Raw genomic sequence first — 16,125 nt, forward strand, 5'->3', positions numbered from 1 at the left:
ATAATAAGACAATAGCACTGGAAAGTACCCTGACATTTTATATAAGTGTTCTGTGATATAATCTCAATCTGTGATATCATTTATAGCTACTGTGATAATTTTGTGTATTGGTTTAAGGATTTTTTGACGAAATCAATTACAATATTGTATTGTTTAAAGATGGAATAAATGACTATTCATGGAGATTGATTGATTGATTCTGATGGGCTTTTTGCGCTCCCCAGACATGGAGATTTAGACAGTAAACACTATATGTTTTCTTACTATAAGTATGTGCAAAATGTTGTGCCTATCAAGGCAGCCTTTTTAGTCTCTTTCATCTTAGACATCATAATATAATTTCCACCCAAAATACAATTCTTAAGTAGATTAACAATTTAAGGAAAAGAGGATCAATCCGAAAAAAGAAGCTGCTTTGCGAAAATATAACTGTTACGACGTTGTAAGTTTTGAAACGGCTTGGCAAGCTTTAAATACGCAGGTGATGATGTGCTTAAACACTTTTAGGTTACAGGTGAGACGTTTAAAAAACATTACATGTACTTGGTTTATTTTCAATAAAATCCACCGCACATACTACCATTATTCCATATTTGGAAATTAACAATTTGTTCAATGAGATTCAATTTGTATATCGAAGTGGGAGATCCACCACTCAAGCTGTAGACAATATTGTAAATCAACTATTGCATAGCTTAGAAAGCATTTGATTGTGTCAGACATGACATTTTAATTGAAAAATTGAAATTTTATGGTTTCAAAGGTTTAATGCCATTAGTATGTTTCAGTCATACCTTAAAGACGGATGTCAGATTGTTGAGGTGAAGGAAAGAGATAAAAAAAGCAAGGTCAAAGGTCGGGGTACCACAGGGTTCGGTTATGGGTACCATTTTGTTTTTAATTTTAATTAATGACATTAGTTTCAATTTGGCTTATAAGTCAACAATTTACGCTGATGACACCTCTTTACTTGTTAGCCATAGTGATTTAGATTGTATGGAAAATGTTGCCTATTCTGTTTTTAAAGATGCTGAAGAATGGTTTACAGTAAATTGATTGTTTTAAAATTATCAAAAAACACAAAGACTATTGGTGACCTTGAAAAAGAATCATGAAAACCATCAATTTGTTCATGATTATGAAAATGTTGTAACATTACTTGGTATAAAATTATACTGTAAGCTGTCATGGTCTGACCATATTAATTTTATGAATAATAAATTGTCCAGAATTGTACATTTGTTAATAAATCTCAAAAAACATGTTTCCAGTAAATACTTGAAAATGGCATACTGTATTTTGCTTTTTTTGAAGTGTTATCAGGTATGGTTTGATAATCTGGGGTAACGGAGTTGGAATTGAAAAAATTTTAATAAATAAAAAAGCGGTTAGAGTTTTGACCGACTCAGAAAGGTTAGCCCGCTCTAGGCCACCTTTTGTCTCATCAGGGATCCTGACTATTGTTAACTTGTATATTTTGGAGGTATTGATGTTTGTCAAAATTAATTTAAATATGTTTTCTGTCAGAGAAGAAATACATGATTATGTGAACAGATTTAGGCATAAATTAGATAAACCAAAGTTTAGGTTAAGTAAATTGATGAATTATCATGTTAATTTCGGTGTAACATTTTTCAACAAGTTACCATTGCCTTTTCAGAGTTTGCCTCAAAAAGCATTTCATTGGATCATTCATCATTTCATTTCATTTGATTGTATAATTGGTTTTAACTGAACCCATTTTATACTCAGGATGAATTTTTAAATATTAAAATAGAGTCTTCAGGCCTAGCCTAATTTTAGATTTTAAACATTACATGATTTTTTGTGATGTTAGCTCAATTTAATGTTTATCAATGTGAATCATATCTTACGATGCCTATTGCAAAATTTTGTAATTTTGTTGAATGTCTAATAAATGTCTTATTTGTCTTATTAACAATTGATACTACTTAGGATTAGGATTCAATGGATGTGTATTAGGTTCCTGAGAAGGATCAATTCACATTTCTGTGGTATTCTGTAGCCCCAATGTCACGAGATATGTGCATGTGAGAATTTTTTGTGATGTGTTTTCCTCAAGGAACCCCCAAATCTGATGGATCTTTAAGGACTAAATAACCAGTGAGTAAGGGAAACATTTTTAGTGACCATGAAATGCTTAAGACATTTTTCATTTTCTTAAAGGTAGAATTTAAGAAGAACTAAATCAAAATCGAATGAAATGAATGAACACATAATGAATGAAGTCATATTTAAGCTATTTTTGATGGATCTTCCAGATGCGGTGCACTCATGACTTATGAGGTCCCTCCAGTGTGAATTATTGTATGTCTCTTCAAATAGCGGCTGGCTTTAAAGGATTTTCCACATATAGTGCACTTATAAGGTCGCTCTCCCGTGTGAACCAATGTATGACTCTTCATATCGCTGCTGGTTTTGAAGGATTTTTCACATGTAGGGCACTTATGAGGTCGCTCTCTCGTGTGAACCAATGTATGTATCTTTATATCTTGCTTGGATTTGAAGGATTTTCCACATGTAGTGCACTTGTGAGGTCGCTCTTCCGTGTGAACCAATGTATGAATCTTCATACTGCCCCTGCTTTTGAAGGATTTTTCACATGTAGGGCACTTATGAGGTCGCTCTCCCGTGTGAACCAATGTATGACTCTTCATATCTTTCTTAGTTTTGAAGGATTTTTCACATGTAGGGCACTTATGAGGTCGCTCTCCCGTGTGAACCAATGTATGAATCTTCATATCGCTGCTGGTTTTAAAGGATTTTTCACATGTAGGGCACTTATGAGGTCGCTCTCCCGTGTGAATCAATGTATGAATCTTCATTTCTGTCTTGGTTTTGTAGGATTTTCCACATGTAATGCACTTATGAGGTCGCTCTCCTGTGTGATCTAATGTATGAATCTTCATATCTTCTTTGGTTTTGAAGGATTTTCCACATAAAGTGCACTTATGAGGTCGCTCTCCCGTGTGAACCATTGTATGAATCTTTATATGGCTGCTGGTTTGGAAGGATTTTCCACATGTAATGCACAAGTAAGGTCGCTCTCCTGTGTGAACCAATGTATGAATCTTCATGTTGCTGCTGGTTTTAAAGGATTTTCCACATGTAGTGCACTTATAAGGACACTTACCAGAATGTGTCAATAAATGATTCTTTATTTGACTTAGTCCAAAAAATGTTTCCTCACATGACAAACATTTAAAGGGACGCTCGCCTGTGTGTAAACACATATGACACTTCATATTTGATAGAGTTGAAAACAATTTTCTACATATTGGACACTTAAGGAGAGACTTTTTGGTGCTCTTTAACATTTTTTAGTTTTCAATCTCTCTAACTTATCAGACAAGCTTGAAACTGATTGAAATTAGTCAGTTGGCTTTGTATATCTATTTAAATATGTCTATTTTTGTGGGATTTGTTAAATGTTTAACTGTTATATATGTGTATCAAATAAATTTGATCAACTTTTGCCCAAGTACAGTATTAAATATCATACAACATAGCCTACTTGAGACATTTTGCATTTTTGCTTAACTCTCAAGTTTCATCACTATAAACACACATATAAAAGAAAAATTGGCTTCTTCTTTATGTTTCATGTTGTTTTCAAATAATATTGCATCATCTATATGAAAGTAATGTATAATATAAATTCAAATTTACATAGTAAATTACTTACTTTAATTAGTACTTTTAGTGTTGTAAAAACAAAATCGTTTTAGCTGCTGTTTAAAGTATTACATCAGTTTATGTAAATTATATTTCTTGCGACAGGTATTGAAGTTCCTTTGTCTCTTCAAATTGTCTATTCTGAAAAAGACCATACAGTTAGTTGTTGTAAGTATTTAGGTAATTTTCTTGTTGAAATTTAGAATCATAAAAGCAATTGTAATGTATGTAATCTATATATTAATACGCAAGCAGTTTTCTTTTCACAGTCATAACTCGATAACGGCTTGACGGATTATAACGTTTGAGGTGTCAAATTAAAGGTATTTTCACGTAGATGTGCAAATACGTCTTGGAATATTAAGAAAGGACTTAAGTACAGACAAGGGTTAAAGTTTGGGAACGGCAGTGCTATCTGTTGACATTAGATCAAACTGTCAAACTCAATTCTCTTTGTTTACAACTAAACATATGAACGTAGTTTGATATAGTTAAGTTTAACCACAGACTGTAGGACTTATTACTTCCAGAGCAAAGCCGGAATTTTATATTTTTATTTAAATCTATTAACTAAGTCTGGTTCATAAATGAAGAGTTTCCTAGCAAGACCTGACAACAAATTGTTTGTAAATAGTTAAATTTATTTACCTTACATCATATTTTACTGAATTATCATGTAGTTTTGGTTACAGTTCGGTGTGATTAAGTAAATGTTTGAAAGTGATTATTCACAGTCACAGTGCAGTTACCCGTTACATTTCCATATTGTCATGTAATTTACAATGTGTATCAAAATTCCTTTGTAGTGTTTTCTGGTGATTGGTTAATTTTCATTTTTTATCTAAATTTAAAATTAAATGCCACCAGTAAGACTAAGAACTGTGAGTGGCTGGAGGGAACGCAAACAAGACCGCTTGCATCAACCTCCCAATTTGACGGATACAGAGTGGCAGTACCACCGTGGTGATACATCCAATCTCGGAGAAATGAACGTTAAATGTTTACATTGTGGTGGCTTACATTTTAAGCAAGAAAAGACAGGCCGAGAGAGTTAAATTTTTACTCTTTGTAAATAAATGAAATAAATAAATGAAAGGTTCTTTTACCTTATTTACGGAATTCACCATACTTTCAGGAACTACAGTAGAACCTCGATAGTTCGACAGTTTGTGGACTTAAGGGATGTCGAACTATAAGGAGTAAATGAAATTTAATATACAGGAAAGTAGGAACCCATGTCTTATATAGAAATCACCCAAATTTATTAAATACTAAAAAGCTTAACAATTACACTGTTCATTAGTTAAGTCTCAAGTCAACAATAAATGACAAATTAATGTTCAAGTCAGCTTACAACACAATAGTAACCTTTAAATATCACTTGACAAAAAGTTCAGCTCGTGTCGAACTACAAAGAGTGTCGAACTATCGAAGGTTTACTGTAATTGGAAACTCTCAATCTGAAAACAGGGCTGTGAGGCTTCGATCTACAAATTATCTGGATAAAATTCATCAATTTAATTCCGCCTTTGCCTTGATCAGCTATGAAGCTCATTTTGACGAGAGGGTCACACAGGGGATCTACAATTTCAGAATCCATGACAAGTTTTGCCACCGAATAGGTAATCTAATTCCTCAAGAAGGTCATGATCCTGAATACGCACAGATGACCATGAGCCACCAATATGAAACCCTCCCCCCCCATGGGAATTTATGACTTATACTTTTTTTTTTGGTATTACCTACCAGATTAAGGATTCAGTTGTTTGCCTCTTTTAAATTACAGCATATTCCGGAAAATAAAGAAAAACTGTTCAATTTAAAAACCGTTTTATTAAAATTACATAAGGGTAGCCTACGTTAATTACTGGTGAAATATTTTTTTATGGACTTCTTCAGTATATATTCAAAGGCTTCAAATGAAAATAAAAAAGTTAAAAAAAATACCCCCGCTGCAGCAAACCTGCAGGCAATGCGGATTTCAAATTGGCCTGAATTGATTTTCAATTAAATCTATTTAAATAACATTAGATTTAAAGAGTACCTCTAGGAAAGCAATTTTAAGAGATTCTAATTAAATTAAATAAATTTTATTTGAGACATTTTAGACGTAAATTTTACTGGAATGTAAGGTTCCAGTAAAATTAACGTCTAAAACTTCGTTTTCCTCGTATCAAAATCGGATTTGCGGCAATAATTTTATTTTTTTAAATCTCTTTAAAATAATGTGCCGATTGATATGGGTTGCAATTTAAAAAATTTCAACCCTGTTTGTGGGTGGGGGGTGAATTTCAAAATATCACCAAAAACAGCCTTACATTACCCTAGAAACGTGTATTGAAGCTTGTTTGAATTTATGAATATTTGTGCTGAGACCATTCATTATTTAGCATGTTAACCCATTGTTCTTTATTTTTACCATTAGCTAGGATTTTTTTCCAATCCCGTGGGATCTTGATTTTGGACATCTCATTAAGAACGTTTCTCCAAATCCTCTTCTCTCTTTCAATGTTTTAATACTTACATCTAAATAGGTATCCGTAATAAAGTATATCCTGCTGAGTTTCGGAAAACGGCTGAAGGCAATCTGTGCTAGTTCACCAGAGGTTTCTGGAATATTAGTAAGAACCTAAAAGTAAGCCATACCGTCAATTACATACATACATTATTCAATCTTGAGAGGTTCGTCTATACCCTTGTTCTCCAAAGCATGGAGCAGTTTGGCCTTTTCTGTATTGGTTGGGCATCCATCGACAGTGGCTGATGCCCATGGTACTGGATCTAATGGGTATGTCATAAGCTTCTCAAGGTTAATATCACGTTCTTGGGACAGCAGTAAAACTCCAGAAAAATATTTTTTATTGCTCTTATCTCAACTAATCTGTTTGCATGCAGCTTTCCCTAGATTATCTACATTAAATAAGTTGTCTTCCACCGATTCGGGTACAGGTCTTCCAGCTGATAAACAGACCATCTAGGAATTCTGATCACAGTTTTCAACTTCAAGCAGAATAATGCATTGTTCAAAAGCATCAAGTACAGTACAGAGGTTGCTCACTTCGTTTCATTTCATTTGCTTGCATGTCACTGAGAACAATTTGATGACTTCACCATACTTGCATTTTTAAATTCTAACTTGCTGTGGGCCCGTTCTACGCACAGGAATCAACTAATCAAATAAAAAAAAAAAAAAAAAATCTATACTAAAAGACCCATGCTGCACTGCGGCGTTAAAATAAATATCATATCCGAGAAATAATCAAATTGATTATTTTTTATTGTGTAATACAGTATCTTAAACTTAACTGATTCAAACGATCAAACGATCAATAGCTCAAATTAAAGCCTATAATTGACTGATTATTTTGAGTCTAAAACATATAAAAAAACTTAAACAATACTGGAGCTATTGATATTCAATCATAGAAAAACCTTATATTTTTTTATGTTGGATGTTCACCTTGCGTTTGCTTGAAAACCGTCCGATTTGAATAACTAATATCTTAAATGCAAGCCGGTATTTCACTGAAGGTTCTTAGACCAAAATATATAGGGTTATATAATTACAAATGGTAAAATACTGTACAATTTAAATTGAAATACGAATTAAAAAATATATCAAACCTATGTTTTTTGGTCGAGTAATAAAGTAGATAAATATACGATGATGCTTGATGTGAAATATATGTGTGCATACTACCAATTTAAGACCTCAATCATGAAGATCGGACGTGTAGAAGAGCCAAAGAAACTCGGAGAAGAAAAAAAAACAAATTTAACCCCCTTTAGAAATACATGGGGGGTAAATTTAATTTACGTATAAGCCGAGTGGGACTGTTGATAAATATATACTGATGCTTGATGTGAAATCTGTGCGTGCATACCTTCAATTTGAGACCTCGATAATGAAAATCGGGTGGGTAGAAGAGCCAAACGAACTCGGAAAAGAAAAACCAAATTTAACTCCCATAAGAAATACATGGGAAAAAATGTTGTTTACGTATAAGCCGAGTGGGACTGTAGGCAACTATATGCCGATGCTTGATCGCTTGATGTGAAATCTGTGCGTTAATACCTTCAATTTGAGACCTCAATCATGAAAATCGGTCGGGTTGTAGAGCCAAACGAACTCGCTAAAGTAAAACCATTTTTTAAATATATATATTCATGATATTTTTGTGTTTTCCGGAACATGCTGTAATTCACAAGTGGCAAACACCTAAAACCTTAAAGTACATGTCAATACAAACAAAAAAATGTATATGTCGAAAATTCCCACGGGGGGGGGGAGGGGGGGTAAACGCCAGCCTCCGCTCTATAAGTACAACATTGGAACTGGAACCCAACAGCGCATGTAAAACAAACAAAAAATGCAATGAAAAAATATATGGGAAATAGAGTCACAATGCCAACCCATTTGCCAAATCTTTTAAAACTGTGGCAGACATTTTTTTTCTTTAAAGAGGTTGGCGGCCTCTTTCAACCTTGCATTTGCCCGTCCACATACACTATGCGCCCGTGCGTGGATCGTTTACAGCAAAGCAAGGAGTGTTAAGATGTCGACAAGATGGATTCGTATTTAGTAGTTATTAGTATTTAGATTAAATTAGTATTTATTTTTATAGTTGAGACCTAGGTTTCTACATCGAAACGTTATCAGTCCTATGTCTCATAGGCTAGCTAAACTTCTTGTTTGCCATCTCTTACTTGAGATATTGTCGATTTGGTATAATTTGTACAAACATTGATATGATATGTATGTGTATTAGTATGTGTCGAGGTATGCCTAGGCAATAGATTAAACGATTCCTTGGTGTAGATTAAAAATAGTGATGAATGTAAATCAGTTTGAATTTTATTTTAACTGTTAAGTGAGTTTAAGCATCACTGAATTATAGGTAATATAAACCATTTAATTCAATAAGTGATCCTGGGCCACTAAGCATAATGAAATATTATGTGCATGCTCCCATAACTGGATTTCAACGGTCTGATACTAAAATAGCGGCTGTCCTAAAGCATCGCCAATGCTTAACGCCTGTTACCTTCTGAACTGTCCTCCCCTCCAAAATAATTATTTAATTTGTCTTTATTTTTTTACAGAATACGAGTGGTCTTGTCAAGTCTGCAATTACACAAAAGCGCAATTCAATAAAACTTATCTCATGTATCATTTGTACTATTTCCTGCCTTTGTTGAGCTAAGCATATATTTTCTATGGAATAAAGATTATTGGGTGAATGGTGTGCGGTTAAGAAGAGAAAATTATCACTTGGTTTGGTATGTAGATTTAGGTTCAAATACAAGACTTAAATGAAGTAAAACAATGAAGCAGTTTGTACCTTTTAATTTTTACTAGTAGCACAAAAATTAACATGTTTATGTGATTATATGATGCATGTAATAATTAATATTGTAGGTTTATCCACCAAGATTATCAAGAATTTGCATGGATTCAGTACATTAATCAACCAATCATTTTCATTAAAAATATAATATAGTACATTACAAATATTTAAAAAATCTACACTAAATACAATTGTTTTATTAACCTGTACAGTTGATGAGTTTTACTGAAATGCCTTAAAAGCCAGTCTAGTTACTAAGAGTAGGTACAATTAATTCACCATTTAAAAATAATGTAATATATTCATAAAAATGTACACAAAATGGAAAAATCAACAAAATTTTGACATTAGTGGGTTTTCTGTATGTATGCAATACACAATAATAAGATAGTCAAGATAGTAAATAAGATTACAGTTTCATTTGTAATATGTAGGATACATTAAAAAACCCTAGAGAATATTTATATATAAACAGATAAACAGTCCTGGATACAACTAAGCATTGTAAAGAGTGACCGAGGAATCAAACATTGTTTTAGCTGATAGTACGGTATATGCACCATAGTTATTGTAGTTATTGTTGAGAGTAGGGAGGGGTGTCATTCAATTTTGTATATTATGCCGTTTAATTAGCTATGGAGCATTATAAACGGTAAAAACCATACGTTTGCGAACTATAAGTATCAGAAATGTTGTGCCTATCAAGTCTCTTTTCAACACATAATGAATGAAAAATCATATTTAAGCTATTTGTGATGGATCTTCCAAATGTGTGTGTCTCTTCATATTTCCACTGATTTGGAAGGATTTCCCACATGTAGTACAGTCATGAGGTTGCTCTTCTGTGTGAAACAAAAAAATGAGTCTTCATCTCGCTGCTGGTTTGGAAGGATTTTGCACACGTAGTGCACTTATGAAGTCGCTCTTCTGTGTGAAGCAATAAATTAATCTTCATATTGTTCATGGTTTTAAAGGATTTTCCACATATTTATTTCATTGTGAATATTTCATTGTGTTATCTATTGATCTTGTGATCTTGAGGTCTCTCCAGTGTGATCTAAAGCATGTTTCTTTAAACTGCTACTGAATCGGTAGGTTTTTCCACATGTAATGCACTTATGAGGTCGCTCTTCTGTGTGAACCAATGTATGAATCTTCATATTGCCGCTAGTTCGGAAAGATTTTCCACATGTAGTGCACTTATGAAGTCGCTCTCCAGTGTGAACCATTGTATGTTGCTTCATCATATTTTTGGTTTTGAAGGATTGTTCACATATAGTGCACTTATGAGGTCGCTCTTCTGTGTGAATCAATGTATGTTTCTTCAAACTGCTACTGAATCGGAAAGTGCTTCCACATGTAATGCACTTATGAGGTCGCTCTGCTGTGTGAATCAATGTATGTTTCTTCAAACTGCTACTATATCGGAAGGTTCTTCCACATGTAATGCACTTATGAGGTCGCTCTCCTGTGTGAACTAATGTATGAATCTTCATATTGCCGCTTGTTTGGAAGGATTTTCCACATGTAATGCACTTATGAGGTCGCTCTCCCGTGTGAACAATGTATGAATCTTCATATTGCCGCTAGTTCGGAAAGATTTTCCACATGTAGTGCACTTATGAGGTCGCTCTCCAGTGTGAACCATTGTATGTTGCTTCATCATATTTTTGGTTTTGAAGGATTGTTCACATATAGTGCACTTATGAGGTCGCTCTTCTGTGTGAATCAATGTATGTTTCTTCAAACTGCTACTGAATCGGAAAGTGCTTCCACATGTAATGCACTTATGAGGTCGCTCTGCTGTGTGAATCAATGTATGTTTCTTCAAACTGCTACTATATCGGAAGGTTCTTCCACATGTAATGCACTTATGAGGTCGCTCTCCTGTGTGAACTAATGTATGAGTCTTCATACTGCTGCTGGTTTGGAAGGATTTTGCACACGTAGTGCACTTATGAAGTCGCTCTTCTGTGTGAAGCAATAAATTAATCTTCATATTGTTCATGGTTTTAAAGGATTTTCCACATATTTATTTCATTGTGAATATTTCATTGTGTTATCTATTGATCTTGTGATCTTGAGGTCTCTCCAGTGTGATCTAATGCATGTTTCTTTAAACTGCTACTGAATCGGTAGGTTTTTCCACATGTAATGCACTTATGAGGTCGCTCTCCCGTGTGAACCAATGTATGAATCTTCATATTGCCGCTAGTTCGGAAAGATTTTCCACATGTAGTGCACTTATGAGGTCGCTCTCCAGTGTGAACCATTGTATGTTGCTTCATCATATTTTTGGTTTTGAAGGATTGTTCACATATAGTGCACTTATGAGGTCGCTCTTCTGTGTGAATCAATGTATGTTTCTTCAAACTGCTACTGAATCGGAAAGTGCTTCCACATGTAATGCACTTATGAGGTCGCTCTGCTGTGTGAATCAATGTATGTTTCTTCAAACTGCTACTATATCGGAAGGTTCTTCCACATGTAATGCACTTATGAGGTCGCTCTCCTGTGTGAACTAATGTATGAATCTTCATATTGCCGCTTGTTTGGAAGGATTTTCCACATGTAATGCACTTATGAGGTCGCTCCCCTGTGTGAATCAATATATGTTTCTTCAAACTGCTACTGAATCGGAAGGTTCTTCGACATGTAATGCACTTATGAGGTCGCTCTCCTGTGTGAATCAATGTATGAGTCTTCATACTACTGCTAGTTCGGAAAGATTTTCCACATGTAGTGCACTTGTGAGGTCGCTCTCCAGTGTGAACGATTGTATGTTGCTTCATCATATTATTGGTTTTGAAGGATTTTTCACATATAGTGCACGTATGAGGTCGCTCTTCTGTGTGAATCAATGTATGAGTCTTCATACTGCCCCTGCTTTGGAAGGATTTTCCACATGTAATGCACTTATGAGGTCGCTCTTCTGCGTGAATCAATGTATGAGTCTTCATACTGCTGCTGGTTTGGAAGGATTTTCCACATATAATGCACTTATGAGGTCGCTCTCCAGTGTGAACCATTGTATGTTGCTTCATCATATTAATGGTTTTGAAGGATTTTCCACATATAATGCACTTATGAGGTCGTTCTTCTGTGTGAATCAATGTATGAGTCTTCATACTGCCCCTGGTTTTGAAGGATTTTCCACATATAATGCACTTATGAGGTCGCTATTCTGTGTGAGTCAATGTATGAATTTTCATACTGCTGCTGGTTTGGAAGGATTTTCCACATGTAGTGCACTTATAAGGTTGCTCTTCTGTGTGAACCTTTGTATGTCTCGTCATTAGATTAATGGTTTTAAAGGATTTTCCACATATAATGCACTTATGAGGTCGCTTTTCTGTGTGAATCAATGTATGAGTCTTCATACTGCTGCTGGTTTGGAAGGATTTTCCACATGTAATGCACTTATGAGGGCGCTCTCCAGTGTGAACCATTGTATGTTGCTTCATCATATTAATGGTTTTGAAGGATTTTCCACATATAATGCACTTATGAGGTCGTTCTTCTGTGTGAATCAATGTATGAGTCTTCATACTGCTGCTGGTTTGGAAGGATTTTCCACATATAATGCACTTATGACGTCGTTCTACTGTGTGAACTAATGTATGCATCTTCATCTCGCTGCTGGTTTTGAAGGATTTTCCACATATAGTGCACTTATGAGGTCGCTGTCCCGTGTGAACCATTGTATGAATCTTTATATGGCTGCTGGTTTGGAAGGATTTTCCACATATAATGCACAAGTAAGGTCGCTCTCCTGAGTGAACCAATGTATGAATCTTCATGTTGCTGCTGGTTTTAAAGGATTTTCCACATGTAGTGCAATTAAACGGAAACTTACCAGAATGTGTCAATAAATGGTCCTTTATTTGACTTAGTCGAAAAAATGTTTCCTCACATGACAAACATTTAAAGGAACGCTCGCCTGAGTGTAAACACATATGACACTTCATATTTGATAGAGTTGAAAACAATTTTCTACATATTGGACACTTAGGGAGAGACTTTCTAGTGCTCTTTAACATTTTTTAGTTTTTAATCTTTGACTCTTCTAACTTATCAGACAATCTTGAAACTAATTGAAATTAGTCAGTTGGCTTTGTATATTTATTTAAAAATGTCTATTTTTGTGGGAATGTTTAACTGTTATATAAAGGTATCAAATAAATTTGATGAACTATTGCCCAAGTACTGTATTAAATATCATACAACCTAGCCTACTTGAGACATTTTGCTTTTTTACTTAACTTTGAAGTACTATTTTAAACACACATATAAAAGAAAAATTGGCTTCTTCTTTATGTTTCATGTTGTTTTTAAATAATATTGCATCATCTATATGAACGTAATGTATAGTATAAATTCAAATTTACATAGTAAATTACTTACTTTAATTAGCACTTTTAGTGTAAAAACTAAATCTTTTTATCTGCTGTTTAAAGTATTACATCAGATTATGTAAATTATATTTCTTGCGATGGTATTGAAGTTCCTTTGTCTCTTCAAATTGTCTATTCTGAAAAAGACCATAATTTATTAAATATATACAGTTAGTTGTATTGTATTTAGGTGATTTTCTTGTTGAAATTTAGAATCATAAAGCCCTGCACACACCAGAGCGATACTCCGTGCGATACTGGAGCGGGCGCGATACTTTTTCTTGGAAATTCTCTTGCGATACCAGTGGTCCGTGCGATACCATGGAGCCTTATGGAGCCGCACACACCAGAGCGAACCGCGATACGCGATACCGAGGCGAATGCGATACCGTAGCGATAGTATCGCGGTAACGCTGCATGCACTGTTTGCAGCGCTGTATCGCGGCGATACCAATGTGGCCAAACGATGAACTACTCACTTTTGTCTTTTCTCTGTACGTGTAAAAACAACAACAACATGTCGTGTATCACCGAACATTTACTTGAAGTTGTTTATACATACCCGATGCACTATGATTTATATCACGTTTTAGCAACTAGAAATTTAAAATAGGGTTCGTCTTCATTATTTGTTATTAAACTACGTTTTTCTGAAGAATTTACAATAGAATTCCCAAACATTCAGACATCTTGGATTTATTAATTATTTTAACACTTAAACATTTGATTTGAGTTATCAATAGTTTTTCCAGTGCCGCCGTAAATCCAATGTTGGGTGATTGCTGACAGAATAACGTATTTAATACTGGTTTGATGATGATTCAAATTACTATTTAATAGTTCATACAATATTGTATTAGCTATAGCACAGCATATTGTAGAGGTTTTGCTAGTCAGACTAGACGAACTAGAGAGATGGTAGGTAATGGTAATGGTAATGGAGGTGGGTGGAATGCTAATTGATCCGTCAACTCATTGAAAAATATATCTACATACCAGTCTTACCTTAAAGTGATTGGGGAGCGAGCTGGCGTAGTGGTTAGAGCGCGGGACTTCAGTCCCTGAGGTCCCGGGTTCGATCCCCGCCAAGTCACCAATGGATGTTATCTAACTGGTTATGCCGCAACCCCTAGGTCTAGCCTGAAGTAATGTGAAAAACAATCCCAAGCTCGTGCCTAGCGTCCTAGGAAAAAAACCTTAAAGTGATTGCTAGCCGTTCTTCGGCACTCGCTTCACGGTAGTGGGTACTTTCCTTTTCAATAATGCCAGAAATCAAACTCAGCAACTCGTCAAAACATTCCTGATTAATTCCAGAATATGTAGCATCTTGTTTAATCTTTTCTTAACTGGGTCATGAGCGTATATGGTACTCGCCAAATCGCAGCCGTTCTTTATTTATGTCGTATACCCACATTTTCCTTGCTCTCTCATCTTCTATAATAGCACGGCTAGTTAACAGAAAAGCTTCTTCCTCATCAGACCATGTCATAGTTTTAAGTTTACACACAGTACAGTATACAAACACTAACTATAACACAACACTTTTGCAACTAGAGAGTCTCACAACCACCGCACCCTCTGAGGTGTACTGGCTTTCCCGCGCGTCCCTTTCCCGCTCTGGTGTGGAAGCACCTGTTTTCGCTGCGATATTATCGCCCAAATATCGCAGATAAAATTCTAAGAATAGTATCGCGCCACTCTAGCGATAAAGTATCGCTCCGGTGTGTACAGGGCTTAAAAGCAATTGTAATGTATGTAATCTATATACGCAAGCAGTTTTCTTTTCACAGTCATAACTCGATAATGGCTTGACGGATTATAACGTTTGAGGTGTCAAATTAAAGGTATTTTCACGTAGATGTGCAAATACGTCTTGGAAAATTAAGAAAGGGCATCACTTAAGTACAGTCAAGGGTTAAAGTTTGGGAATGGCAGTGTTATCTGTTGACATTAGATCAAACAGTCAAACTCAATTCTCTTTGTTTACAACTAAACATATGAACGTAGTTTGATATAGTTAAGCCAAAAAGTAAAACAGCTTACGAAAACAAATTGCATTTACACCTATACCAGTAACCTAAAAACATATTGTACTTCAATAATATTAATTAACCAGAAATGAATGGCCTATCTTTAACTAAACTGGATGTGAAATCAATTTAATGAAGTATATACAGTGTTAGTATTTTGCTTTAATACACGCACGAACATCACTCACTATTCATTAATCACTAAACATCAACACCAAACCAAAATAGCATTTTGAGGTGAGCTCAGTTGTTTTCTAATTTCTAGTTTTAGAAATTAGATGGTTTGAGTTATGACAAACAGGTGTGCCAACATCAGTTCTACCCATCATAATGGTAGCTTGTCGTACAGAATATCCAGATTGTGATGGCTGCCCTGATTTAGGAGTGCGCACACAACTTTAGACTCTGCCCCAAAGCGCCCATACTAAAGCATTGGAATGACGTCATGGCACCCTCAGAGCTGTTTGGTTGTTCTGCCATAAGACTACATGTATTGGGATTGGGACGGTCTGGCCGCCGTCCGCGCTGTCCTTACTAAGCAAGCGACGATCAAAATTTAGTCTTTACTGAATTGAATTATCCAATTATTTGGTATATTTATGTTGTATATAGTTTGAAGTGATCGTTAAAGTAATTTTAATTAAATTTAACTGAATA

The 16,125-nt window shown here is 34.9% G+C and overlaps 3 protein-coding genes across 3 annotated transcripts; all 3 read right to left on the bottom strand.

Moving 5' to 3' along the window:
• Positions 1-2,019: 2,019 nt before the first annotated feature.
• Positions 2,020-3,205, bottom strand: LOC128992009 (gastrula zinc finger protein xLCGF3.1-like). Its single transcript, XM_054415341.1, has one exon. The coding sequence runs from the start codon at positions 3,096-3,098 to the stop codon at positions 2,301-2,303; it is 798 nt and encodes a 265-aa protein (XP_054271316.1). The 5' UTR covers positions 3,099-3,205; the 3' UTR covers positions 2,020-2,300.
• A 6,858-nt stretch (positions 3,206-10,063) lies between these two features.
• On the bottom strand, positions 10,064-11,052 carry LOC128993187 (zinc finger protein 724-like). The gene is given in 2 exon segments (XM_054416948.1): positions 10,064-10,605; positions 10,608-11,052. Coding segments are annotated over 2 exon segments (987 nt in total).
• Positions 11,053-11,102: 50 nt separating this feature from the next.
• Positions 11,103-12,073, bottom strand: LOC128992008 (putative zinc finger protein 66). The gene has a single exon (XM_054415340.1). It carries the CDS (start codon positions 12,071-12,073, stop codon positions 11,108-11,110), a length of 966 nt encoding a protein of 321 aa, XP_054271315.1. The 3' UTR covers positions 11,103-11,107.
• Positions 12,074-16,125: the final 4,052 nt, after the last annotated feature.

This window comes from Macrosteles quadrilineatus, unplaced genomic scaffold (assembly GCF_028750875.1).
Source record: "Macrosteles quadrilineatus isolate MER2022 unplaced genomic scaffold, UCM_ALF_1.0 Scaffold_4__1_contigs__length_99947679, whole genome shotgun sequence".
NCBI lineage: Eukaryota > Metazoa > Arthropoda > Insecta > Hemiptera > Cicadellidae > Macrosteles > Macrosteles quadrilineatus.

What these genes read in the sequence shown, in the direction of transcription:
- LOC128992009 (XM_054415341.1), bottom strand. Translation starts at nt 3,098, where the DNA reads ATGAAGATTCATACATTGGTTCACACAGGAGAGCGACCTTACTTGTGC.
- LOC128992008 (XM_054415340.1), bottom strand. Translation starts at nt 12,073, where the DNA reads ATGGTTCACACTGGAGAGCGACCTCATAAGTGCATTATATGTGGAAAA.